The following is a 26,069-nucleotide window of genomic DNA, read 5'->3' as shown; positions in this document are numbered from 1 at the left end:
TAGGGAATTGTTTGTTGGAGGGAAGTTTGCAGACTTGGAGGAGCTGGAGTGGACATATCAGTCGCCGAAGAGGAATGGGTTCAAGTTAGGGACTTCACGAGGAAGTTGTTTTTTCTCCTGCGCTGCAGGACAAAGTCCCATCCGATGACGAATTAGGTGAGGACAAGGTCTCAGACATATATGTGGAGAGGCACATATGAAGAGAGAGTGCCCTGGTGGAGGAGGTTAGGCATAAGAGGGAGGAAGAGCTGGGTGGGGTTTTGTGGGCTGGAGTATGGAGTGAAGCTTTGTGGAGGGTTAATGTGTCCTCGTGGTGTGCAAGACTAAGTCTCATCTAGAGGGGGGGGGGGGGGGGTCAGGCACCAAAGTGGCAGAGGGTAGTGTGGTGGTGGTGGTGGTGGGGAGGGGTTGGAGTGGTCCACACTTAATTGGTTCAGGACCGGCCATGGCCAGCCTTCACAGATGCAGCATTAGTGTCAGCCCCCTATGTGCCTGTGGGAGAGAGCAAACTATGCACCACAGCATAGAAGAATGTCCAATCCACAGACTCAGCGGCCTATCCCCACTCAACACAGCAGGACTGGAAGAAACTGCTTGGTTTAGGCACTTTGCATTCACTAAATAAAATAGCTGTGCCACCAAGTGGCTGCATGCCTGAGCAGGGTAGGCAAAACCCATGGGAGACTGCCGAACAAGGCAGAGAACAGGTTCCAAAATCTTCCTATGCTGCACCCGAGGCTTCTGTGCAGTAAATGGAAAGGAAGAGAGATGACACCCACACCTGGAGGCTCTGCAGGCAAACTGAGAAGGCAGTCAGACTAGATGGCCTTACACAAGTGGCCAAATTATTTTCAAATGCACCTGTGCTGCTAGATTCACATGCTGCTCTATGTATCAGATTTTTCTGTCACTTCTCTTGGTGCTTTGGCAGGCCTGCCAGAAAACCTGTGGTCAATGTCAAGGAAAAGGGCAGCGATGACACCATCTTGGCACAGGACTTTGCGCAGAGCTTGGAAAGCAGCCTTTCCAGTCTGAAACTGGTGACTGGCCCCATTACCACTTGTGGACCCAACCACAACGCAATGTCTGATGGCCAATATCTCAGATTCTGCCACAGCATAACATAAATCCTCAACATCAGCAGTGGAAACTCCGATTGAAATCAAACAAGTACAACTTGCTGCCATCACGCAATCTCAGACTTGGAATCAGGAGGCGGTGGCACAGTGGTATTTTCACTGGACTAGTAGCCCAGAGACCCAGGGTAATGCTCTGGGGATCCGGGTTCGAATCTTAGCATGGCAGATGATGACATTTTAAAAATCTGGAATTTAAAGTCCGATGACTTACAATCAGGGATGGACAACAAATGCTGGCCGAGCCAGTAATGCCTACATCTCATGAATGAATTTTTGAAAAGTCAAAGCTGTGGATGCCAGTCTTCGCAGGATCTCACAGCTGAATGATGAGGGAGTGAATTCCCTTCAATTGAGGTGTAGAATCAACGTATGACACCTACAAAGCGACATCCATGCATTCAATGACATCTTGTACCATTGAGAAGTCTGCAATCTTTGCAAAGCTGTGTGTTCATTTCATCTTTTTCCCCTCTCACCAAAGTGAATGAAATCTATTCAGCTCTCATGGGATCGAACACACTTATGTAACAGTGGATGGAACTGGGGCATGTTGTTATCATCTAATCCAGGAAGAGGCACTGCTTGCCACACCAAAAAAAGACCCATTCATTCCTACTCTCCATTTCCTGTCTGCTAACCAAATCTTGCCAATATCATACATCCAATCCCACGTGCTTTAATTTTGCACACTAATCGCTTATGTGGGTCTTTATCAAAGGCTGTCTGAAATTCCAAATACACCGCATTCACTGGTTCTCCCTTATCCATTCTGCTAGTTACGTTCTCAAAAAACTCCATTATTTCCCTTTCATAATACCATGTTGACTTTGGCGAACTCTGTTGATATTTTCTAAGTGTCCTGTGATCACATCCTTTATAATAGACTAGAGCATTTTCTTTACTACTGATGTTAGACTAACCGGTCTGCAATTCCCTGTTTTCTCCCTCACTCCTTTTTTAAATAGCGATTACATTTTCCACCCTCCAATCTGCCAGGACTGTTCCAGGACATACAGAATTTTGGAAGATGACGACACATCTACTATTTCATGGGCACCTCCTGGGATGTAGATTATCAGGCCCTGGGGATTTGTCTGCATTCAGTTCCATTAATCTTTCCAGTACTTTTTTTTAAGCAATACTAAATTTCCATCTAACTAGACCCTTGATTCCCGAGCATTTCTGGGAAGTTATTTGTTTCTTCCTCCGTGAAGATAGAACTAAAGTAGTTGCTGAATTGACCTGCCATTTCCTAATTCTTTTTATAAATTCTCCTGTTTCGGACTGTATGGGACTTACATTTGTGTTCACCTATCTTTTTCTTTTTGCAAACTGATAGAAGCTTTTACAGACCACTTTTATGTTCCGTTGACTGTTTCACTGGCCGCTGGAAATAATCTATCACTATTTACCAAATCATAATCCTTCGCAATCTTTCAAGATCTTCAGCAGGGCACCCCTTGATTTGGCTTTTGTGAAAAAGCCCCAAGTTCTCAATGTTTCTTCATAAAATGGCAATCCCTAATTTCTATTTACATCCTTGTGAACAAACAGCAAAGGAAAATAGTCATCACTTTTTCCAGAGCATACCTTTATATTTAGAACAGAACACAATATCATATAAATTATAACGCTCCACTCTGCTGATAATGGACAGGATTCGCTGGTCCCCCAGCCACCGTGTGTCTCAGCGGTACACCCTTCGCTGGCAGTGAGATTCTAACCTCCCGCCGCTTGTCAATGGGAGCCCCGTGGGCATGGCGCTGGCGGCAGGAAAAGTGAACAACCGGAGAAATTAATGTTTGCGTTCCTTTAAGGCTACAAAATGTAATTCCTGTGAAGTAAGCACTTCACGTTCATTGAAACATCAATCAAGAATTCACAACCCATTCTTAAATTGTTCCTTTATATTTGTCTTTGGCACGGTGTGAATAAATCTGACAGACAAGTGATGTGTGTTACATATACTGTTTTTGTCATGTGGCTGACAGATCTTCCATTGTGTTCCTCTAGATGAGTTATAGGATATGCTGTTTCATTTCACTAAGCTGTCATTGCTACTTAATGCACATTGTCAAGGGAATTATTCTACAGTGATTCAAGTAAAATTCTGTTTTCATTCACATGGATTCCTGCAATTTTAAAAATAATCGTTTTCGGGATTCGAGTTCTACAACTCAAATTAATCGGAAATCCATTAATTAGTAGCCTCAACTATTCTAGTAACTTGCTTTATTTATACAGTTGAACGTTTATCTCCTACCTTTAGCAAAGTCTAGGAAATCCACAGAAACGGTAGGTAACGTGTAGCAAGCAGATTTGGGACAGGAAAATTGTGTTTAGTAGCCTATGTGGAGCCTGTATGCTTTTGGTGGTTTGGAGGGGTATTGTTGGGTGTGGCAGTACTGCAGAGGGTGCTGCACTGGAGCATCTAGGAAGGTGGTCACCTGGTTTTGAGGAGATGTGTGCTTTGGCAACACTAAATTAAGGTATAGATATCGGTCAGTGGGGCCACAGAGGACCCAATAGATGAGTGCTGTGGTCGACAAAAGGGTGTCCAGATCATCCCCTCATATTGGATTTCCATTTGCCATCCCCTGGCCACCCCGAGTCTGAGCCATCTATAGAATGAGGCCATTCAGCCCATCGAGTCTACACCTACCCTCTGAAAGTGCACTCAACATAGGCTCAATCTCTGTCCTATCCCCATAACCCCACCTAACCTAAACATCTTTAGAAACTGATGGCCAATCCACCTAACGTCCATATCTTATGGACTGTGGGAGGAAACTGGAGCACCCGGAAGAAACCCATGCAGATATGTGGAGAATGTGCAAACTCCACACCGACAGTCACCCAAGGCCGGAATTGAACCCGGGTCCCTGATGCTGTGAGGCAACAGTGCGAACCACCGTGCCGCCCATGCTTTGGACCCAGCCCAAAAGCTTCTTTCTTTAATGCAAGATCTGCTGTTACTGCAATTTCTGACAGTATGCTGGCATAAAGTTTGTAATTTCATGGAATGGTTACAGCACAGAAGGAAGCCATTTGCTCCGTCATGTCCATACCAGCTCACTGCAAGAGTTAATTCCAAACCATCCACCTTCCCTTTCTCCATAGCCTGAAATTTTCCTTCGTAGGTGTTTCTCCAATTGTTAAAATGATTTCAACAAAGGGAATGATGAGGTGATGATTAGGTCAAATAATATGGTAGGTAAATTTCTGCTCCAGCATTGCAATGGAGTTTTAAAAAAAATAAACATTTTATTGAGGTATTTCTTTGGCATTGTAACAGCAGCAATATAAACAATGTACATGAGAATATAAACATCGTGCAAATACCACCTCCCTCTCCAACAGGTCCCACCATTAAGTAACCCCCTAATCTACACTAACCTAACCCCCCCTCTGCTGACGATGAATTTCCGCGAAGAAGTCGATGAACGGTTGCTACCTCCGGTTGAATCCTAACAGTGACCCTCTCAAGGCGAACTTGATTTTCTCCAAACAGAGAAAGCTAGCCATGTCCGATAGCCAGGTATCCGACTTTGGGGCTTTGAGTCTCTCCAGCTAATAGTATCAATCTCCGGGCTACCAGGGAAGCAAAGGCGGGAACGTCTGCCTCTTTCTCCTCCTGGATTCCCAGATCTTCCGACACCCCGAAAATCGCCACCTCTGGACTCATTGCCACCCTTGTTTTTAATACCTTGGACATGACCTCAGCAAACCCTTGCCAAAATCCCCTAAGCTTTGGACATGCCCAAAACATGTAGACATGGTTCGCTGGTCCTCCAGCACATTTTTCACACCTGTCTTCCACCCCAAAGAATCTGCTCATCTGGGCCACTGTCATGTGAGCCCAGTGAACAACCTTAAATTGGACCAGGCTGAGCCTGGCACAGGTTGCGGATGCATTGACCCTACTCACTGCGTCTGCCCAAAGGCCCTCCTCTATCTCTCCCCCCAGCTCCTCTCCCACTTTTGCTTCAGTTCCTTGGTTTGCATCTCCTCTGACCCCATAAGTTCCTTGTAAATGTCAGAGACGCTCCCCTTTCCTACCCATCCTCTGGAAACTACCCTGTCCTGAATCCCCCTTAGCGGCAGGAGTGAGAAGGTTGATACCTGTCTATGCAGAAAGTCCCGCACCTGCAGATATCTAAATTTGTTTCCCCTCACCAATGCAAACTTCTCCTTTGGCGCCCTCATACTCTGAAAGCTTCCCTCTATAAACAAGTCCCCCATCCTCTCAATCCTCGCTCGCCACCATATTCGGAACCCCCCATCCATACACCCTGGGGCAAACCGGTGATTATCGCAGATTGGGGACCAGACTGATACTCTCACTGCCCCCACATACATCCTCCACTGCCCCCAGACTCTCAGGGCCGCCACCACCATGGGGCTGGTGGAGTACCGCGCTGGCGGGAACGGCAGTGACGCAGTTACCAATGCCCCCAGACTGGTGCCCTTACAAGAAGCCGCCTCCATACACACCCATGCCAACTCCCCCCCCCCCACCAGCCACTTCCTAATCATGGCTATGTTAGCCGCCCAGTAATAATTGCTAAAGTTCGGCAGCACCAGCCCGCCCTCTCCCCGACTCCGCTCAAGCATTACCTTCCTTACTCGCGGGGACTTGCCCCCCCCACACGAAGCCCACAATAACTTTATTGACCCGCTGAAAAAAGGACCGCGGAATGAAGATGGGGAGACATTGAAATACAAACAGGAATCTCGGGAGGACCATAATTTTCACCGTTTGGACTCTCCCAGCTAGAGACAACGGGAGCGCATCCCATCTCCGGAAATCACCTTTCATCTGATCTACCAACCGGGCCAAGTTCAATTTATGTAGCCGGTCGCAATCCCTCGCAACTTGAATATACCCAGGTACCTGAAACTGTCCCGTACCAATTTAAACGGCAGTTCCCCCAGTTGACTCTCCTGACCCCTCGCCTGGACCGCAAACATCTCGCTCTTCCCCATATTAAGCTTATACCCCGAGAACCGGCCAAATTCCCCTAAAATTCCCATCAATTGCATCCGATACAGGAGCAGGTCATCCGCGTAAAGCGAGACTCTGTGCTCCACCCCCCCCCCCCCCCCCCCCCCCCCCCCCCTCGGACCAGCCCCTTGAGGCTCTCGGAACAATTGCCAGCGGCTCTATAGCCAGCGCAAACAGCGGTGGGGAGAGGGGGCATCCCTGTCTCGACCCCCGGTGCAGTCTGAAATAGTCCGAAGTCGTTCTGTTCGTCCGTACACTCGCCACAGGAGCCTTGTACAGCAACCTGACCCAGTCAATAAAGCCCCACCCAAATCCGAACTGCCCCAGAACCTCCCATAAATAATCCCATTCAACCCGGTCAAAAGCTTTTTCCGCATCCATTGCACCACTCCCTCCACCTGCCTACCTTCCGGGGCATCATAATCACGTTTAACAGCCTTCTTACATTGGCCACCAGCTGCCTGCCCTTAGCGAACCCCATCTGATCCTCCACAATAACGTCCGGTACACAATCCTCAATCCTGGAGGACAAACATTTGGCCAACAGCTTGGCATCTGCATTCAACAGTGATATCAGCCTGTAGGACCCACATAGCTCCGGTTTCTTGTCCCGTTTCAGGATAAGTGAAATCATGGCCTGTGACATCGTCCGGGGCAGAACCCCCCCTTTCCCTTGCCTCATTAAACACCTTCATCAGCACCGGTCCCAATATCCCGGAGAACTTTTTATAGAACCGCTGGGTACCCGTCTGGTCCCGGGGTTTACCCGACTGCATGGCCTTCAAGCCCTCCATTATCTCCTCCAAGGGGCCCCCAGTCCTTCTACCAGCTCCCCATCCACCTTCGGGAAAGTTAGCCCCTCCAGGAAGTGCCTCATTCCCCCCGGCCCCGTAGGGGGTTCCGACCTGTACAGCCTGCTGTAGAAATCCCTAAACGCCTTACTCACCCCTGCCGAATCCCCAACCAAGTTCCCATCCCCGTCAATAACTTTCCCTATTTCACTAGCTGCCTCCCTCTTTCTGAGCTGTTGTGCAAGCATCCTGCTGGCCTTCTGTCCATGCTCATAGATCGTCCCCCTCGCCTTTCTGAGCTGTTCCACTGCCCTCCCTGCCCTGTGGTTAACAGGCCGAACTCCATCTGTAGCCTCCGCCGTTCTCTTAAAAGCCCTATCTCTGGAGTCTCCGCGTACCTCCTGTCGACTTGTAGAATCTCTTTTACCATCCAGTCCGTCTCTGCCCTGTCCGTCCTGTCCCTGTGAGCCCGGATCGAGATCAGCTCTCCTCTCACCACTGCTTTCAGCGCTTCCCAGACGACCGCTGCTGAGACCTCCCCCGTATCATTTACCTGCTGGTAATTCAGCATGCACTTCCTCAGCCTGTTGCACACCGCTTTGTCCGCCAACAGCCCTACATCTAACCTCCATACGGGCGCTGATTGCTATCTTTCCTGACCTGCAGGTCAACCCAGTGTGGAGCATGGTCCGAGATTGTGATCGCCGAGTACCCCGTGTCCACCACCCCTGCCAGCAAGGCCTTACCCAAGATAAAGAAATCAATCCGAGAGTAAACCTTATGCACGTGGGAGTAAAAGGAGCACTCTATCACCCTCGGCTGCCTAAATCTCCATGGATCCACCCCCCACCCCATCTGCTCCATGAACCTTTTCAGTTCCCTTGCCATTGCTGGTACCCTGCCTATTTTCGAGCATGACCGATCCAGGCCGGGATCAATAACTGTATTAAAGTCCCCTCCCATGACCAACCTGTGCGAGTCCAGGTCCGGTATCTTCCCCAGCATCCGATTTATGAATTCCACGTCGTCCCAATTTGGCGCGTACATATTAACCAGCACTACCTTCACCCCCTCCAGCTTACTGCTAACCATAATATATCGACCTCCCACATCCGAAACTATTCTACCCACGTCAAGTATCACCCGCTTATGAATCAAGATCGCAACCCCTCTGGTCTTTGTGTCCAGCCCCGAGTGAAAGACCTGACTGACCCAGCCTTTCCTCAATCTAACCTGGTCCACAACTCTAAGGTGCGTCTCCTGCAACATTACCACGTCTGTCTTCAGACCCCCTCAGGTGCGCGAACACACATGCCCTCTTGACCGGCCCATTTAGCCCTCGAACATTCCAGGTGATCAGCCTGGTTGGGGGGCAAAGTGCCTCCCTCCGCCGATCAGCCAGCCCCTTTCTTGGGCCCGCCTCCAGCCCATGCGCCGCGCCTCCTCCGGCCCGCCCCCCCCCCCGGCAGCCCCCGCCACCCACCTCCTCTCTGTCCCTCAACCAAAGTCCCTCCCTTGTCAGCAGAACAACTACCCCTCCTCCCCCCCCCCCCTAGCAACACCACTCTGAACCCTAACCCATACATAGATCATAGAATTTACAGTGCAGAAGGAGGCCATTCGGCCTATCGAGTCTGCACCGGCTCTTGGAAAGAGCACCCTACCCAAGGTCAACACCTCCACCCTCTCCCCATTACCCAGTAACCCCACCCAACACTAAGGGCAATTTTGGACACTGTGGGCAATTTATCATGGCCAATCCACCTAACCTGCACATCTTTGGACTGCGGGAGGAAACCGGAGCACCCGGAGGAAACCCACGCACACACGGGGAGGATGTGCAGACTCCGCACAGACAGTGACCCAAGCCGGGAATCGAACCTGGGACCCTGGAGCTGTGAAGCAATTATGCTAACCACTGTGCCACCGTGCTGCCCACAATAAACACAATAACGGATACAATAAACTAAACATATGCACACACCCCCACTGCCCTTCCGTGAGCTAGCTCACCCAGCTAGCTTGGTGGCCCCCACCCCCGGCGCCAAATAGTGTCCCACCTATTGTTCCCTCACTCCCCTCCACCCCCCGCTCATACAAACAAATTCCCTCATCTAATGATCCCCACACAATCACCCAACTGAAAGAAAAACACCAAAATCCAAACAAGCACGTCTCCATCCCACAAAAGTGTACATCAAGGCAAAAGGCATTGCCAACATTCACCAGAAAGAAAACCTGAAAACGAAAAACATTTTGCCCCCTTCTTACCCAGAACTCAAAAAACTGAAGAGAAAAAAATAAATAACCAATATAAACCAACAAGTTGCATCAAAGTTCAAAAATTCTCAGCCCCCCACCAGTGCTTTCCTTTTCGCGAAGTCCAGCGCGTCTTCGGGCGATTCAAAATAATGATGCTGGTCCTCATGTGACCCAGAGACGAGCCGGATACAGCAGTCCAAACCTCACCTGTTTCTTGAAGAAGACTGACTTAATTTGGTTGAAACCTGCCCTTTTCCTGGCCACCTCCACACTCAGATCCTGGTAAACCCGCAAGATACTGTTGTCCCACTTACAGCTCCGCGTTTGCTTGGCCCACTGAAGAATACATTCCTTGTCCGGGAACCTGTGGAACCTCACCAACATTGCCCTCGGAGGGTCCCCCGTTCGCGGCCTCCTCACAAGCGCTCTGTACGCACTGTCCACTTCCAAGGGTCGGGAGAATGGCCCCTCCAGCTTCTCGAACATACCCGCTAAGTATGCCCCAGCATCAGCTCCCTCAGACCCCTCCGGGAGCCCGACAATTCTTAAGTTCTGCCGACGGGACCTATTCTCTAGGTCCTCCACTTTCTCCAGAAGCTTCTTTTGCTGGTCCCTCAGCATCCCCACCTTCAGCTCCACCGCCGTTTGATGCTCTTCCTGCTCAGCCAGGGCCTTCTCAACCTTTTGGATCGCTCGATCCTGGGTGTCCAATCTGTGCTCCAGCCGATCAATCGACTCTTTAATCGGGTCCAGGCAGTCCCGTCTCTGCTTGGCAAAGCCGTCCTGGATGACCTGCATCAACTGCTCCGTTGATCGCTGGGCCGCCACACCAGGGGTCCGGTCCTCGGCCATGCTGTCTCCTGCTGCAGCTTCAGCACAGCCCTTGCCTGTCTTTTTATTTCTGCCTTTTTGTGCACTTCTGGTTCTTTTCTCCATACACCGATACGTGTAAACGGTGCCCAATTCCCTCAGCCTTCAAATTTGTAGCTTAAAACCGGAAAAAAGTCCGGGGGAAAGGTCCAAAAGTCCGACCAGAGCGGGAGCCACCAAATGTGCGACTTACTCCTTCATAGCCGCCACCGGAAATCTGCAATCGAGTTTTTTGACTATTTGTAATTCTAGTCATTTAGCTCACCATTAAGTTTCATTCTTGGCTAAGTGCTAGATTCAGGTTTTGGGGCCCCTGGAGACTTGTACACATCATCCAGGCTGGCATTTCCGTGCAACACAGAGGGAATGGACACCTTTCAGAAGAGACATGAAAACGTGGCCATGTATGCCTGCAGCGGTGGTGGGACGGGGAAGGGGTAGAGATTTTTTTTTTTTAAAAACACTAACCATTCCCTCCCGGCTCAAACCCCGGCACAGCGGCGAAAGCACCTACATCCCTTCCACCCTAAAATGTCTCCTCAGCTGATTCCTTATCTTCACCGCGGACTCCAGTACTGGGCTCCCTGAATACCTAGTTGGAGCCATTGGCAATGCTGCCGTCACCTTAGCCCTCAAACTAGATCCCTTACAAGATTCCTCCTCCATCCTAACTCACTCTACCCCTTCTCCTTCCCACCACCGCTGCACCTTGTCCACATTCGCCGCCCAATAATAATGAAACAAGTTTGGCAACGCCAACCCCCTTCCCCTCTCGCTGCCTTTGCCTCTGTAGCAGGGTCCTCCCCACCCTCGGCACCTTCCCCGCCCATACAAAGTCAGAAATGATTGTGTCCACTTTCCGAAAAAAGGCCTTTGGTATAAAGATCGGGAGAGCCTGAAAGATAAACAAGAACCTCGGCAGAATATTCATTTTCACCACTTGGACCCTCCCCGCCAACGTTAAGTGCAGTGTATCCCACCTCTTAAGATCCTCCCTGGCCTCCTTCACCAGCTTCGTTAAGTTTCACTTATGGAGCCCCGTCCATTCCCTCGCTACCTGAATCCCCAAGTACCTAAACCTATCCCTTGCTACCGTAAATGGCATCCCCCCTAAATTAGCCCGCTGTGCCAGCTCATTCACTGGGAATACCTCGCTTTTCAGTACATTAAGCTTGTATCCCGAGAACCCTCCAAACCTCCCCAAAAGGCCCATAATCCTTCCCATACTCTCCAACGGATCCAAAACATACAGCAAGAGGTCATCGGCACAGAGCGACACCCGATGCTCCCTCTGTCCCCTGCCACTCTGCCGTCCTCCTGAAAGCCATCGCCAATGGCTCTATGGCCAGTGCAAACAGCAGCGGCGACAGCGGGCACCCCTGCCTCCTACCCCTGTGTAAGTCAAAGCTTCGTGAGTTCATATCATTCGTCCTCTCCCTCGTTCTTGGCGCCATACTCGTATTGCACCCCTCTTGCCCTACGCAGTTGACCTACCGTCCTCCCCATTGTCAGCTTGTCAATTTGCCCCTGTAACTTTTTCCTCCTCGCCAATCCCTCCATGGTGGGCACCCTCGAATATTGCCTGTCCACTTCCACTATCTCGCTCACGAGACGGTCATCCTTTCCTTATTCACAAGAACCGTAAATGAGCAACCGCACCCATGCCACAAATTTCGGCCCAAACCCAAACCTTCGAACAAGTACCACTACTCCACCCGAACAAATGCTTTCTCCGCGTCCATGGACACCACCACCTCCGGTACCAGAGCTCTCGACGGATTCATCACCACATTCAACGGCCATCTTGTATTACTCGCGAGCTGCCTGCCCTTCACGAAGCCGGTTTGATCTTCTGCAACCACCTCCGGGACACAATCCTCCATCCTCCCCGCCAAAAACGTAGCCAATACTTTCACATCCGTGTTCAATAGTGATATGGGTCTATACGACCCACATTCCACCGGATCCGACCCTTTTTCTGGGATTAGTGCGATTACTGCCTGCTTCATCGTCTACGGAACTCCCCCTTCTCCAGTGCATCATTAAACGCCCCCAACAGATGTGGTGCCAGGTCCGCCGCAAATTCCTCATAAGATTCCGCCAGGTACCCATCTGGCCTTCCCCGACTTCATACCCCTGATACTATCCAGCACCCCCCTCAGTCCCAGGGGCTCCTCCAACGCCTGCCTCTTTGCTTCCTCCACCTGGGGAAATTTCAGCTAGTCAATAAACTACCCCATGTCCCCCTCCTCTCCTCCTGGGTCTGCCTCATAAAGTCCCTGGTAATACTCTCTAAATACCTCATTTATCTTCCCTGGCTCTGACACCACATCCCCAGCCCCAGTCCGGATCTTCAATATTTCCCTGGACGCAGCCTGCCTCCGCAGCTGGTGTGCCAGCATGCGGCTCGCCTTCTCCCCATACTCGTATTGCACCCCTCTTGCCCCACGCAGTTGCCTTAGCGCCCTCCCCGTTGTCAGCCTGTCAAATTGCCCCTGCAACTTTTTCCTCCTCACCAATCCCTCCACGGTGGGCACCCTCGAATATTCCCTGTCTACCTCCACTATCTCGCTCACCAGACGGTCATGTTCCGTCCTCCTTTCCTTATTCGCACGAACCGTAAATGAGATAATTTCTCCCCGGACCACTGCCTTCAGTGCTTCACAAAAAATGCCCGCCGACACCTCCCCATTCTGATTGAACTCCACAGAATCCCTAATCGCCAACAGCACCTTATCACAAAAACCTCCATCCGCCAACAACCCCGAGTCAAACCTCCACCCCGGACTCTGCTCTCGTCCCGTACTGAACCGAATATCCAGCCAGTGGGGTGCATTGTCCGAGATAACTATCCCCGCATACTCTGCCCCCTCTTCCCCAACCAAAATCTCCTGATTCACTACAATTAATCAATCCTCGAATACACCTTACAGACGTGTGAAAAGAAGGAATACTCCCTTCCCCCTGGGTTCTGAAAGCGCCATGGATCCACCATACCCATCCTCTCCATAAACCCCCCCCCCCCCAGCTCCCTTGCCATTCGTACCCTACCCATCGACCTGGGGCTCGATCTATCCACCCTCAGCTCCAGGACACAGTTAAAATCTCCTCCCATGATCAACTAGTATGTGGCCAAATCCGGGATTGCTGCCAGCAACCCCCTCATAAAACCCACATCATCCCAATTTGGGGCATACACATTTACCAACGCTACCGGTGCCCCTTCCAATACCCCACTCACAATCACATATCTCCCACCTGGATCCTTCACCTCCTTCGCATTCACAAATCCCATTTTTTTGCTCATTAAAATCGATTTCAAATCAAACCCCAAGTGAAAAACCTGTCCGACCCACTCCTTCCTTAACCTAACCTGGTCCTTCACACGGAGGTGTGTCTCCTGCAAAAAGACAACCCCCGCTTTCAAGCTCCTGAGGTGCGCGAACACCCGTGACCTTTTAACCGGCCATTCAGTCCCCGGACATTCCACGTTACCAACCTTATCGGAGGCTTGCGCCTCCAATCCCCTCTACCGTCTGTCATCTTCCCCACTTAACTCCTGCCCCTTTAATGCCACTCTGTACCTAGCCCATCCCAGATGGCCCCTTTCTTTGCCCTTGACCATGTCATCTCTTACTCCCTGCCGCGTCGCAGAAACCCCCCCCCCCCCCACTTCCCCTTTCCCCCCTCCCCCCGGCCACCCCTCTTGGCCTTCTCCCCCACCATCTCACTTATAAAATATTTTATGATACTCTTTGAACAGCTGGGGCACTTGTCCTGATCACCTGGTCAATATTTATCCGTAAACAAACATCTGAAAAATACTGTTTGGTCATTAGCACTTTGTTATTTGTGGGTCCATGCTATACACAAATTGGTCCCTATATTTCCCACATTACAATGGCTACACTTAAAGTACATAGTTAGTTCTAATACACCATCTGGATGTTGAGAAAGGCATAATGCAAATCCTTATCTCAGATTGCACAGGCGCAAATATTCTTCAACCACATAATGAGGTAATTAAATCAAATTTCACGAATCACATTCTATTGTTTGTGATATACACAAATGATCTGGACGAAGGTATAGGTGGCCTGATTAGCAAGTTTGCAGATGACACTAAGATTGGTGGAGTTGCAGATAGTGAGGAGGACTGTCAGAGAATACAGCAAAATATAAATAGATTGGAGAAATGGCAGATGGCGTTCAATCCAGGCAAATGCGAGGTGATGCATTTTGGAAGATCTAATTCAAGAGCGGACTATATGATCAATGGATGAGTCCTGGGGAAAATTGGTGTACAGAGAGAGCTGGGAGTTCAGGTCCATTGTACCCTGAAGGTGGCAATGCAGGTTGATAGAGTGCTTGCCTTCATCGGGTGTATTGAGTACAAGAGTCGGCAGGTCATGTTACAGTTGTATAGGACTTTGGTTAGGCCACATTTGGAATACTGCGTGCAGTTCTGGTCGCCACATTACCAGAAGGATGTGGATGCTTTAGAGAGGGTGCAGAGGAGGTTCACCAGGATGTTGCCTGATATGGAGGGTGCTAGCTATGAAGAAAGGTTGAGTAGATTAGGATTGTTTTCGTTGGAAAGACGGAGGTTGAGGCGGGACCTGATTGAGGTGTACAAAATTATGAGAGGTATGGACAGGGTGGATAGCAACAAGCTTTTTCCAAGAGTGGGGATGTCAATTACAAGGGGTCATGAATTCAAGGTGAGAGGGGGAAAGTTTAAAGGGAGGTGAGCGTGGAAAGTTTTTTACGCAGAGGGTGGTGGGTGCCTGGAACGCTTTGCCAGCAGAGGTAGAGGCGGCCACAATAGAATCATTTAAAATGCATCTAGACAGATATATGAACGGGCGGGGAACAGAGGGAAGTAGATCCTTGGAAAATAGGTGACAGGTTTAGATAAAGGATCTGGATCGGCGCAGGCTGGGAGGGCCGAAGGGCCTGTTCCTGTGCTGTAATTTTCTTTGATCTTTGTTCTATTTCATTAGCTATATTCCAAGACAGACCAAGATACTTTCAGATTTCATGCTGTTACCATGCTGTTAGCAACATTGCACCCACATTGGGAACATTTTCTTTGTTCGCTACATCTTCTCATGAAGTGATAGAAGCATTCTAAGAGAACAGATTTCCCTATTCACTATAAATAGCAATCAGAGGAAATCTTTCTACTGCATCGAGATTTGCTAAACACAGAGGAAATCTCGTCCCATTGTTTTAAAAACCAACACTGTTCTGCCTCGTTTCAGAATCTGGCAATAGATGTTCAAATTGGGGGGGGGGGGGGGGGGGGAGGTGGATGCTCAAATCCCCAGGACTGAGTGCCTCTCTTCAACAAACACAAAGTCAAATAAATTAATATTTCAAGGAAAACTCAATTTAGCTCTTACCTGTAAGCCCCCAGGTTTATGCAACTGATTCCCAGATTGTATCTTGATCGGATGAAGCCGGGCTGAATTTCCAAAGCCCTTTGGTAAGCCTCAACAGCCTCTTCACTCCGATCTCCATTTGCCAAGGTGGCTCCAAGTCGATTCCACAGTAAGTAATCCTTGGAAATATATGTGCATGTGTATTTTAAAGCATCGTCAGCGAAATTCAGAACGGCAAATTTCATTTATGACTATTTAATGCTTTTATACCACATTCCTGTGTGTTTTATCTGCAGTTGCTGGCTATTTAAAATAATATATTGTTAACCCAATACTTCAAATATGAATACTGCTGTGTAATAATTGTGCATTAGGAAACCTTACTGACAATTTTTGCTCAGGAATTCTATCCTAATAGATGTTGGTCTTGTGGCATTCCAGCAATTCGAACATAAAAGAATGTTAATTTGTGCTACAACACACAAGGGTGAGCACTTCTCGTACACGTGCAGATGCAGTTTCAGTGCCTGCGAAGCTACTTGTATTAAAGATGATGAAGATAGAACAAAGACAAACAAAAATACACCACTGTTCAGGTTCCCTCCAGCTTTACCACATCCCCCAACTCCCATCATTTATTCCCCCCCCCCCCCCCCCCACCACTCTCATCACTTCCTCCCCACTCCATTTCCTCCTTCTACTCTCCACCATCCATACTGCTTGAGCAGGAAGGAGTGAAGGGTCATGCTGGGGAAGTAGGAAGGGGCAGGGGGAAGCGGTGAGGGAAAACGAGGAGTGGCGAAGGGAGTGCCAAACGGGTTCAAGGGAGGAAATGAAGGGGGAAGTGGAAGTGATGTCAAATAAATACGATACTAAACATCTTACTCCCACTTCTAGCCAACAGAAGAAACAAATTTTCATTGTCAGTCTCTTTCCAATTTTTGCGAAGGTGAAAAATCCTAGTTAAAAGTGAAATCATACTGGAATGACTATAGTAAAAATATGCAATCATTCAAAACAGTGATATTTTACCTGTGGTCTAATTGTGAGGGCGGCATTGAATGCTTCAACAGCTTTATTGTATTCTCCACTGAGGTTAAAAAGTACACCTAGTCCAGTCTGCAGGTCTGGGTCTATCGTATCAGAATTCTGATGGGCTGCTTTCAGAAACAAATCTTTCACTTCTGCAAGGAATAGACTAAAAATATTTAAGTTAACTTGAGTGCCAAATAACTAAAGATATGAATGACTCAATCGTAGTTAAAATAGATTGTATGCAAATTTACTTTTTTCTGGCAATTGCCGTAATTATGTTTGCAAAACAAATTCTTCACCATTAACTAAAACACCAATTTGGATTTACCTGCCATCTGTTTCTTTACATTCCTTTCTTCCAAGAGCTGGAGACCCAGTTTTCCCCCTTATTAGATACTTGTATTTGGGGTTATGTCTAATCCAGCTTTTTAGGGCTTCACCTGCCTCTTGTTGTAGACCTGTGTTGGTGAGGCTTACTGCCAATGCCATAAGAGCAACCAAGTTGCAAGACTGCAGTTCCAGACATCTAGAAGGAAAAATGGATTTGCAGATTTTCCAAAGACTGGTGTGGCACAGCGGTTTTCACTCGACATCTTTTCAATGCTTTCGAAATGTCTTTACAAGATTATGACTGGAAAACTATAATTAAGACAGTTGATAGATTGGGAAATATTAACAGACTTTATGTGTATATGCGGCACGGTAGCGCAGTGGTTATCACTGTTGCTTCACAGCACCAGGGATTTGGGTTCGATTCCCGGCTTAGGTCAGTCTGTGCGGAGTCTGCAAGCTCTCCCCATGTCTGCGTGGGTTTCCTCCGGGTGCTCCGGTTTCCTCCCACAGTCCAAAGATGTGCAGGTTAGGTGGATTGGCCATGCTAAATTGCCCTCAAGTGTCCAAAAAGGTTAGGTGGAGTTACTGGGTTACAGGGATGGGGTGGAGGTGTGGGCTTAAGCAGGGTGCTCTTTCCAAGGGCCGGTGCTGACACATTGGGCCGAATGGCCTCCTTCTGCACTGTAAATTCTATGATTCTATGATGTAACAGCTAACATTTTTCTGTAGCCAAGGAAGTAAGGTAGACATATGAAAAAAATTCACACACTACTTTTCATCTATCATTTTGCCAACAAACTAAATTTAAATTCCCCAATTGATGAGGTTTGAACCAGATATCTCCAGGTCTTTGCATCATCCAGTAATGTAACAGTTATGCTACTTCTCTTGATCCATAATTCAGAGTCCATAATATTTTGCATACTCAGCTGTTTTGTGCCTTTGCATGCCTAGTGGGATTGTCAATTTATCATTTTTAGCTAAAACTGTCTGGAATCATGTCACCCTTGTCTTGAAATCATACTGAGCTCAGTCATAGTTGAGGTTGTTCTGCTTTTGTTAATTCCCTGATGTCCACCACCATTCATAACTGGATGTGGGTAGGATGATAATTATTTTATTTTATTCATTAATTGTGGCACTGTTTGGGTCTAACAATAGGCTATTGCTTCTGGTGTTTATCATACACGTAGCTGGTTTGTGGTAGTTTCCCTAATTTATAACCTGTACAATATTGTTTTGGCAGAGCTGGACTGCTCCCCACTCCTCCAACCCTGACCCAGTTTCCTAGGTTTGGGTTCGGTTCGTAACTCATCCATTGTAGGCTCTTGGCAGATCTGCTGCTGCTGCAGCACCACGCGAAGACTTGACCAGAAACTCCAATGATGCCAAAGATCAGGGAATTGGTACAAGCCTATTCAAATTTAGTAACAGTATCAGATTGGAGGCAGAGAAGACCATTACAAGATCTTCCTGGTCTACTGGGGAACATCAGCTGTTACACATACAAAGACCTATCACCATTTTCTGCATGTTTGACAAGGAGACGCAAGCGCAATACATGATCTGGGATCAATGTCGCCATCTACACGGGATGGGTGTCAAAGAGGCAGACCAAAACTGTATTGGCACAGTAAGGAATTCTAAGACTCTTACCAATGCTATTGAGGAAAGATGTACCTGTGACAAATGGATTAGTAAAGCACTGTCGTTCTGCGTGGTCCGTTAAATCAACGACTGCACAAAGGACTTTCAACAAATGGGAGATTTCTTAACTAAACATACAAACTCTCATTTACAAACCTACTCTGTTAGAAGTGTCAAGCGAGGGAGATATTAAGAAATTGGATCCAGAAATGAGACCACAATGTAGCGGGATGTACAATGTATGGTCTTATGGAAATTTAGTGGTTCAACTGACTGAGGGAAAATCCTGCTGGCACAGAGTGAAAGGGATACACCCACACCTAGCAGAGTTATATTGTCCCAGTCAGTAGTGGGAATACACAGAATGCCCCAGATCAATTTGGACACTCTTGTATTGCCAGCCATTAGCCCATTACAGAGTCTGATGACCTATTTGTCCATCAATGGGAGGATAGCTGCATATCAATAGAATGGCTCTGTTCTTTTGTATAAACTGAAGTGGGCAATCAAACAGTCCAGATAACACTGATGGGTTCAAGCCTGGAAACCCCAGCAGAGAACCTTTGTTTGAGGGGCTGGACAGAGCTTAGAGAGAGAGAGAGAAAGAATGCTGTTCTGAACAGTTACAGGTGAGAAGGCTTTGGAACTCAACTAAGAGATCATGAAAGTTACACCAGAGAAGGTTTTGGAAATCGGCCAGTAGAGGTCATGAAAGTTACAGAGAAGGCTTTGGAAATCGACCGAGAGAGGTCATGGAAATTGTCACCAAGGCAGGCTTTTGAAAAGGGTTCTGAATGAATGTCTCTAACAGAAGAAAAATGTCTTCCTAAATGCAAGTAATGCCTGCCTGTTTGTGTAAGTGTAACAAGAGCTGCAAGTTTGTTTTAAAGTGTTGTTTAATGGAAACTAGTGTCTTAAGGTTAAGATACTACATATAATCTGCTGTTGTCAGGGTTGAAATGGTTTTCCTTTCTTTTGTTTTAATAATGTTGTTATAAAATAGCCAAGCCCTATTTCTTTATGTTATCACTCCTGGAACGAATTGATCTTTCTGCACTATCTTAAAACTGGCCCAGTCTCTTAGCCACGGTTGAGAACTGACCAGGTGTCTGTAACAGAGATACTGGATAACCCTGCGAAGCTCCACCCCTGTGATGCCCAATGTGACTGCGTCATCACATAGTCACATGACGACCCTATCGACATTCTTCCAATTTAGTTTGGGCCCCCAACGGTGTGAGATGTAACAGTGTATGCATAGAACAATGTTTATACAAACAGAACAACAAATTTAGAGAAGCGTGTAACAGTCTGTACACACCATCAAACACCAATTTGGCTCTTACCACTAGTGCATGGCCCGTTGTGTGGGTGTCCTTTGTATGCACTCTTCTCTCTTCTTTCAGGATAAGTCGGGGGAATGAAAATGAAAGTTTTGGCAAAAGTCAAATGGACTGAATGACTTTGGTCAGTCCAGACAGTCTAAGACGTGACAAGTCCGGAAACCGCGTGTTGGACTTGCTCAAGCATCTGGAAATTGCATAGACACCAGTAAGTGCAGGTGGGCCTGTCCTATTGGCATTGTGCATTGTGGTAGAAATGCAAGGCACATTGTTCGTACGGTGTGAAGATCTTTGACTTGCCATGCAGAACTCCAACAACTTCCGGATTGAGGGAGGCACATGGGGCCTAAGGTCCAGAAAAAGAGGCCGATCTGAGCAATCAGCTGCCGGTGGTGGCTTGGGTACTGACAGCAGTTGACGCTGATTACATATGTACTGGCTGCCATTGGAGGTAACCACTTAGCTGTTGGGTTGCAGGGCCTTGTCAGTGACCACTAAATAGGCTGTAGCCTCATGCGGTCTGCATATGGACCATTTGGCCCTGTGTTTGTCATAGTGCTCCTAGTTTTTAATCTGCATTGCAGCTGTGCTCCATGCACACTGGGTACAAGTTCTGGCTGCAACATGGTCTTGGGGTTTGGTCCTGGTGCATCTAGAGAAGAGCCATTGAGCTGACGAGGGCAGGCCCTGATGGGAAGATTATACAGGCCGAGAAGTGTAGCATATAAATCAGTGATGTCCCATGCACATTTTCCCAGAAGCTGTTCGGTAGAGCATACATTTCTCTCAGTGAGTTCATTGGACTGTGGATATAAAGGGCTGCTTGTTACGTGATGATAAATCCCAAATGGAAGCAAAGGTACGCAATTCAGCAGAGATAAATTAATGGGCATTACTGGTCAATAGCTTTTTCGGTATGCCATGTGTGGCAAGGTGTCTCTGAGTTTCACAATTACTGAACTGCTGGTTGTACTTGGCAAATAGTCCAGTTCGAACCATCTAGAGCACAAATCCACCAATACCAGGTGTTGCTTGCTGCACCATTCAAAATGTCTGCTGCCGTGAATGCCCATTGTAGATCTGAGACCTCTTGTGAGTATAGGGGCTCTTTTGTTTGGTGTGACTTAAGCACATTGCTGGGGGAGCAACTGGAGATCTCTCTTTCAATGTCAGCTTGCACAGAGGGCCAATACAGCGGCTCTTTCGCCCTGGCCTTAGTTGTATCCAATCTGGATGTCCTTGATAGACTTTTTGGGTGTAGTACTGCTGGAGAGTGGGTGGAATGACAAATTGCTGACATCGCAGTCCGAAGATGTGCAGATTTAGTGGATTGGCTATGATAAATTGCTCCTTCGTGTCGAGGAATGTGCAGGTTAGGTTATGGGGATAGGGCAGGTGGAGGGGGGAGTGGACATGGGTAGAGAACTCTTTTGAAGAATCGGAGCAGACTCAATAGCCCGAATAGCCTCCTTCAGCATTGTAGGGATTCTATGATTAGGTCTTCTTGAAAGGTTAGCTTCTCACACTCCTCTCTAAAAGCAAAGAACACGTGGAGGTCAGGAGGAAACTCCCTCGATTCTGACAGCGTTGCATAGTGACACTATGCAGTCGGTGTATGTGACATCTTGCTGCAGCGCCTGCTTCAACTCCTGGATGTGGTGGGAGGAAAGTACCTCTATCTTCATGAGGTCGATGGCTGCCACATGATCAGCATGGTCTGTGGTGGGTACGAAGGCTCTGGAGAAGGCATCAGCTAGGTAGAGTTCCTTGCTGCACTTGTACACCACACTGATGTCAACTGTCAACATGGGGTGATGTGGCCTGAGTAGAACTGAGTGCAGGGTCAATACATATACATATCCTGACCACACCATCCTTTATCACCATGGCTACCATTGCCGAAACCCATACTGTTGACTCTTCCAGTGGGGTAATTACGCACATTTGGTCGCTGATGACCTTTTGCTTCATCACAATCGGTATCCTTCTTGGCACACATATTGTTGGTGTGACCAAAGCATCTAATCTCATGTGGGATATAACAGGTAGCTGCCGACTGTCTGACAATCAAAGGTGTCACTGCATCTGGTCATTTCTGGGGCTTGAGGTTGTACGGCGTGGACTTCTGGGTCAAGTTGAATGACCCCTAACAAGATGCAGTCCCGGAGTCCTAGTAGTGGCTTGAGATTTTGGGCCACAATGTGGAAGTTGAGGCTTCCCTGGTGATAGTCAGTCCACTGTAAGCCATGTGGTCGGACTGCTGGTTGGGATCCAGTGTTGCCTCCAGGTCTATTTCTCGCACTTTGTTTCTGGATAGAACATTGCTCTTTGCCCTTGTTGATTTTGACTTGGCATTAATCTGTAATGTAGTGAATATTTCTCCTTGTTGAGTGGCCGATTCCACACTTCTGCAATATAGCATGGATGGTTGCGTTGATGGTGCCTTGATCGTTTCATTCAGATGACACTGTAACTTATGCTAGTTTCACGCCCATTCCTGGGAAAGCGACTGGCAGGGGTACTGCTGGCTTCGGAGAGAGAGAGACTGCTGTCATTTGGATCTGCAGCATTTGGCGAAGTGATTCCACTTGCTACCGTGATTACACTTTTTACCAAAGGCGAAAGGTGCTGGGCGCTGCAGTTGCTGCAGGGCACCCCTGAACTTAAAATACTTGTGTCCTGCCAGAAGAAATCTTTATAAAATGCTTGACTGTTCATCAATTGTGCATGCAAGCTGCTGCAGAGGGCCTCCTATACTGCACATACTTATGTTTCCCTCCTGAACAGTGGGGCTTCCCCTCTGAATTCTCCGTTTGATCTCTCGGATTGCTTGTTTAAAATGGACATTTCTAAAACAGACTGTAAAGTCAGGTCTTTCTGTTTCAGTGGCTGTTTTCAGAGTACATAGTTTTCTATGCCCCCTCCCAACCGAAATCTAATGAATTTGCCAGTAAATGCTCCAAATGCACATTTTTCTGCTAAGACCTTTAAGTGTGTCCATGCAGGACTGGATTGATTCGAACGGTTTCTGATTAGTAGAATAGAATATACGAGGAGGATATTTCTTTGAATTTCTGTAGGGTAATTGTGGGGTCCTCTTTATGTTCTTCTGAATCGTCACTGCTGTGAGGTCTGCTAGGTTCAGCAGAGTATACACTTGGACCGTTTGCTTTTTGCAGACAATGCGGAACCACAGAAGGTGATCCATTCCTGCTTGAATCGGTCGGTCCCAATTGTCTGCCACCTTCTCAGCAAAGACAAGTGGGTCAATGTTTGAATGTCCCTGTGCCATACTTCCAGTCCTAACCTCATGTTGTTAATGCATGGTCCGTTAAATTAACTACTGCACAAGGGACTTTCAACAAATGGGAGATTTATGAACTAAACATACAAACTCTCATTAACACACCCACACTGCCCGTGGTCCCAGGTAATTCTGCGAAGCTCCACCCCCGTGATGCCCCTCATGAGTGTGTGATAACGTGGGGTCCTACCGAACCAAATGGGAACAGAGTCCCAGAGCGAGTGTGCTGAGAAATACCCCGCGGTCTAACGGCCATCCAGTTAGATACAGGGCCTCAGTGGGCAACGTGCGTCCGCGGCAGCACTCAGCCCCGTTTTCTGCACTCGCCAGAACTCAATGCAGCAAAAGATAAATGGCGTCCTAATCTCTCGAGCTCCCAATGTGACCCTGGACCCCCCAAAGCCCCAACTCACTATAAGGCAGTCCTTGGGCACTCCCCTCACCCCCAACACCCGCGAGGTGCACCCCCAGGCCTGATCACTGCCTGCCTGAAAATAGCAGCTTGGGACCTTGGCACTGCCTCCCCTGGCACTGCCATCTGGGTATCTTGGCAGTGCCAGGCTGTCACCCAGGTAGCACTGCCAGGGTGCCAGACTGGCAGTGCCATGGTGCCACCCTGCCCAGAGAGCAAGCACATGGGTACCTCCGATCCCCTGGGAGAGCCCCATGAGTACCATTCGGTCTGGTCCCCATTTGTGGACATCAGCACTGAACGGCACCCGCCCGGGGTCTCTTAACAGGCAGATTAGTCTCCCTCTAACAGGCAGATTTGCCAAAAAAGTGATCCCGCCCACAATCGTCAGGCTTCAATTGCGACGTCTCGCGAGATTGCATTAGATGTCGCGAGGCACAGGGAACCGGGTAGATCCTGGGAGCAGGGTCTCCCGACATTTACCAGCCGCATTGAAGCGCTGCTTTTCGGGTGCAGTGTGGCTTCTTCACGTCTGATTCAGGTTCTAGCCTGGATTTATGTCTTTCAGGATTCAGGATTTATACTTCATGGGGGTTTTAAAGTTCCCGCCCACAGCTTATTCTGTATCCTTGTTTTTCTCTGTCTTTCTTCAAAGTGGTGTAAAGCTGATGATCAGAAATCTTGTTTGATCTTAAGCCCCGTGATCTGCCGTCAAGTTTAGGGCCTTGTATACTCTGTGCCCTGACCTCTGAATGGCAGACAGGACATAGCTAGGTGCAACAATGTCAAAATCTGGGATATTGACAATAGGTTTGACTTGGAGCTATACATTTTGCTGTTGTTTGATCTGACAGTGGGACAGCCTTCCGAATTTGGGCTTCAGTCCTCGAATCTTACTGAGAAAATCTCCACATGATCATCTGGACTTGGATTGTACAAGCCTTGTCTTCATGCAATGAAACCCAGGATTATTGTGGATCAACTCCAACCTTCCAGATTACCTTGATCCACTGCAATTCGCCTACCGTCACAACTGGTCCACAGCAGATGCTATCTCCCTGGCCCTGCACTCATCCCTGGAGCATCTCGATATCAAGGACACCTACATCAGATTCTTGTTCATTGACTGCAGCTCTGCCTTCAACACCATAATAACAGCCAAGCTCATATCCAAATTCCAAAACCTAAGACTTGGCTCCTCCCTCTGCAACTGGATCTTCAATTTCCTGACCCACAGACCGCAATCAGTAAGGATAAACAACAAAAATTTCTCCACAATAGTCCTCAATACCAGGGTCCCGCAAGGCAGCAAACTTAACCCCCTACTATAACCCTTATACACACATGGTTGGGAGGCAGAATTTGGCTCCAACTCCATCTACAGGTTTGCTGATGACATGACCGTGGTGGGTCGGATCGCAAACAATGATGAGTCGGAATACAGGAGGGAGAACCTAATGGCATGGCGCAATGACAACAACCTCTCCCTTAATGTCGTAAAACTAAGGATCTTGTTATTGATTTCAAGAAGTGAAGTGTTGTACACACCCCTGTCTATCTTTGGTGCCGAGGTGGAGATGGTTGACAGCTTCAAATTCCTAGGTATAAACATCACCAACAATCTGTCCTGGTCCACCCACGTCGACACTAGGACCAAGAAAGTACAACAGCGTCTATTCTTCTCAGGATATTCAGAATGTCCACAATGACTTTTACAAATTTTTATAGATGTACCATAGAAAGCATCCCATCTGGCTGCATCACAGCTTGGTATGGCAACTGCCCGACCCAAGACCATAAGACATGACAGCGAGTCGTGAACACAGCCCAGTCTGCCTCGCAACCATTGACTCTGTCTACATCTTCCGCTGCCTTGGGAAAGCGGGCAGCATAATCAAAGACCCACCCTACCTAGGTTATTCTCTCTTCCATTGGGCAGAAGATACGCAAGTGTGAGAATACGCACCAATAGATTCAAAAACAGCTTCTACCCTGCTGTTACAAGGCTCCTGAATGACCCTCTTATGGACTGAACTGATCTTTCTACTCATCTTCTCTACAGTTGTAGCACTATTTTCATATACTTCACCCGATGGCAATGTTTATGTATTTACATCGTGTATTTACCGTATGTTTTATGTTTTCAAGTATGGAGCGATCGATCTGCCTCGACTGTACGCAGAACAATACTTTTCAATGTACCTTGGTACACGTGACAATAAATCTAAATCTAAATCTAATAACTTGGTTTAATATGATGCTGCTCGGTGGTGAATCTTTTAGAACTGAGTGGTGAGTTAGGGCATTTAGAATCAGTTACATATGGTAGGATTCAAGTCACATGTCAGCCTGAGTGTGTAGAAGTGGGAGATTCCCCTCCCTGAAGGACATTGGGTATGGGTCGATGAAATTAGCAGATTTATTGAATTAATTTTCCAAGTTGGTTAGATTTAAATTTGCACCGTTGTGTTGCTAGTCATGTGCCAAAACCACTGATTTCTACCTTTGTTATATGCAGCAGTCCAGTTTAAATCCTGCAACAAG

At 47.9% G+C, this 26,069-nt stretch overlaps 1 protein-coding gene across 3 annotated transcripts in view; it reads right to left on the bottom strand.

Moving 5' to 3' along the window:
- Positions 1 to 26,069, bottom strand: part of LOC140389799 (PEX5-related protein-like) — a 293,828-nt gene that overhangs the window by 10,525 nt on the left and 257,234 nt on the right. For all 3 annotated transcript variants that reach the window (XM_072474334.1, XM_072474335.1, XM_072474336.1), the window contains 3 exons: positions 16,815 to 17,012; positions 16,484 to 16,649; positions 15,473 to 15,630 (listed from right to left, as the gene is read on the bottom strand). In XM_072474334.1, coding sequence (XP_072330435.1) covers positions 15,473 to 15,630; positions 16,484 to 16,649; positions 16,815 to 17,012 — 522 coding nt within the window. The remainder of the gene's footprint in view (positions 1 to 15,472; positions 15,631 to 16,483; positions 16,650 to 16,814; positions 17,013 to 26,069) is intronic.

The sequence above is a fragment of the Scyliorhinus torazame genome, chromosome 14 (genome assembly GCF_047496885.1).
Source record: "Scyliorhinus torazame isolate Kashiwa2021f chromosome 14, sScyTor2.1, whole genome shotgun sequence".
NCBI lineage: Eukaryota > Metazoa > Chordata > Chondrichthyes > Carcharhiniformes > Scyliorhinidae > Scyliorhinus > Scyliorhinus torazame.
This window is presented reverse-complemented; position numbering and strand designations above follow the sequence as displayed.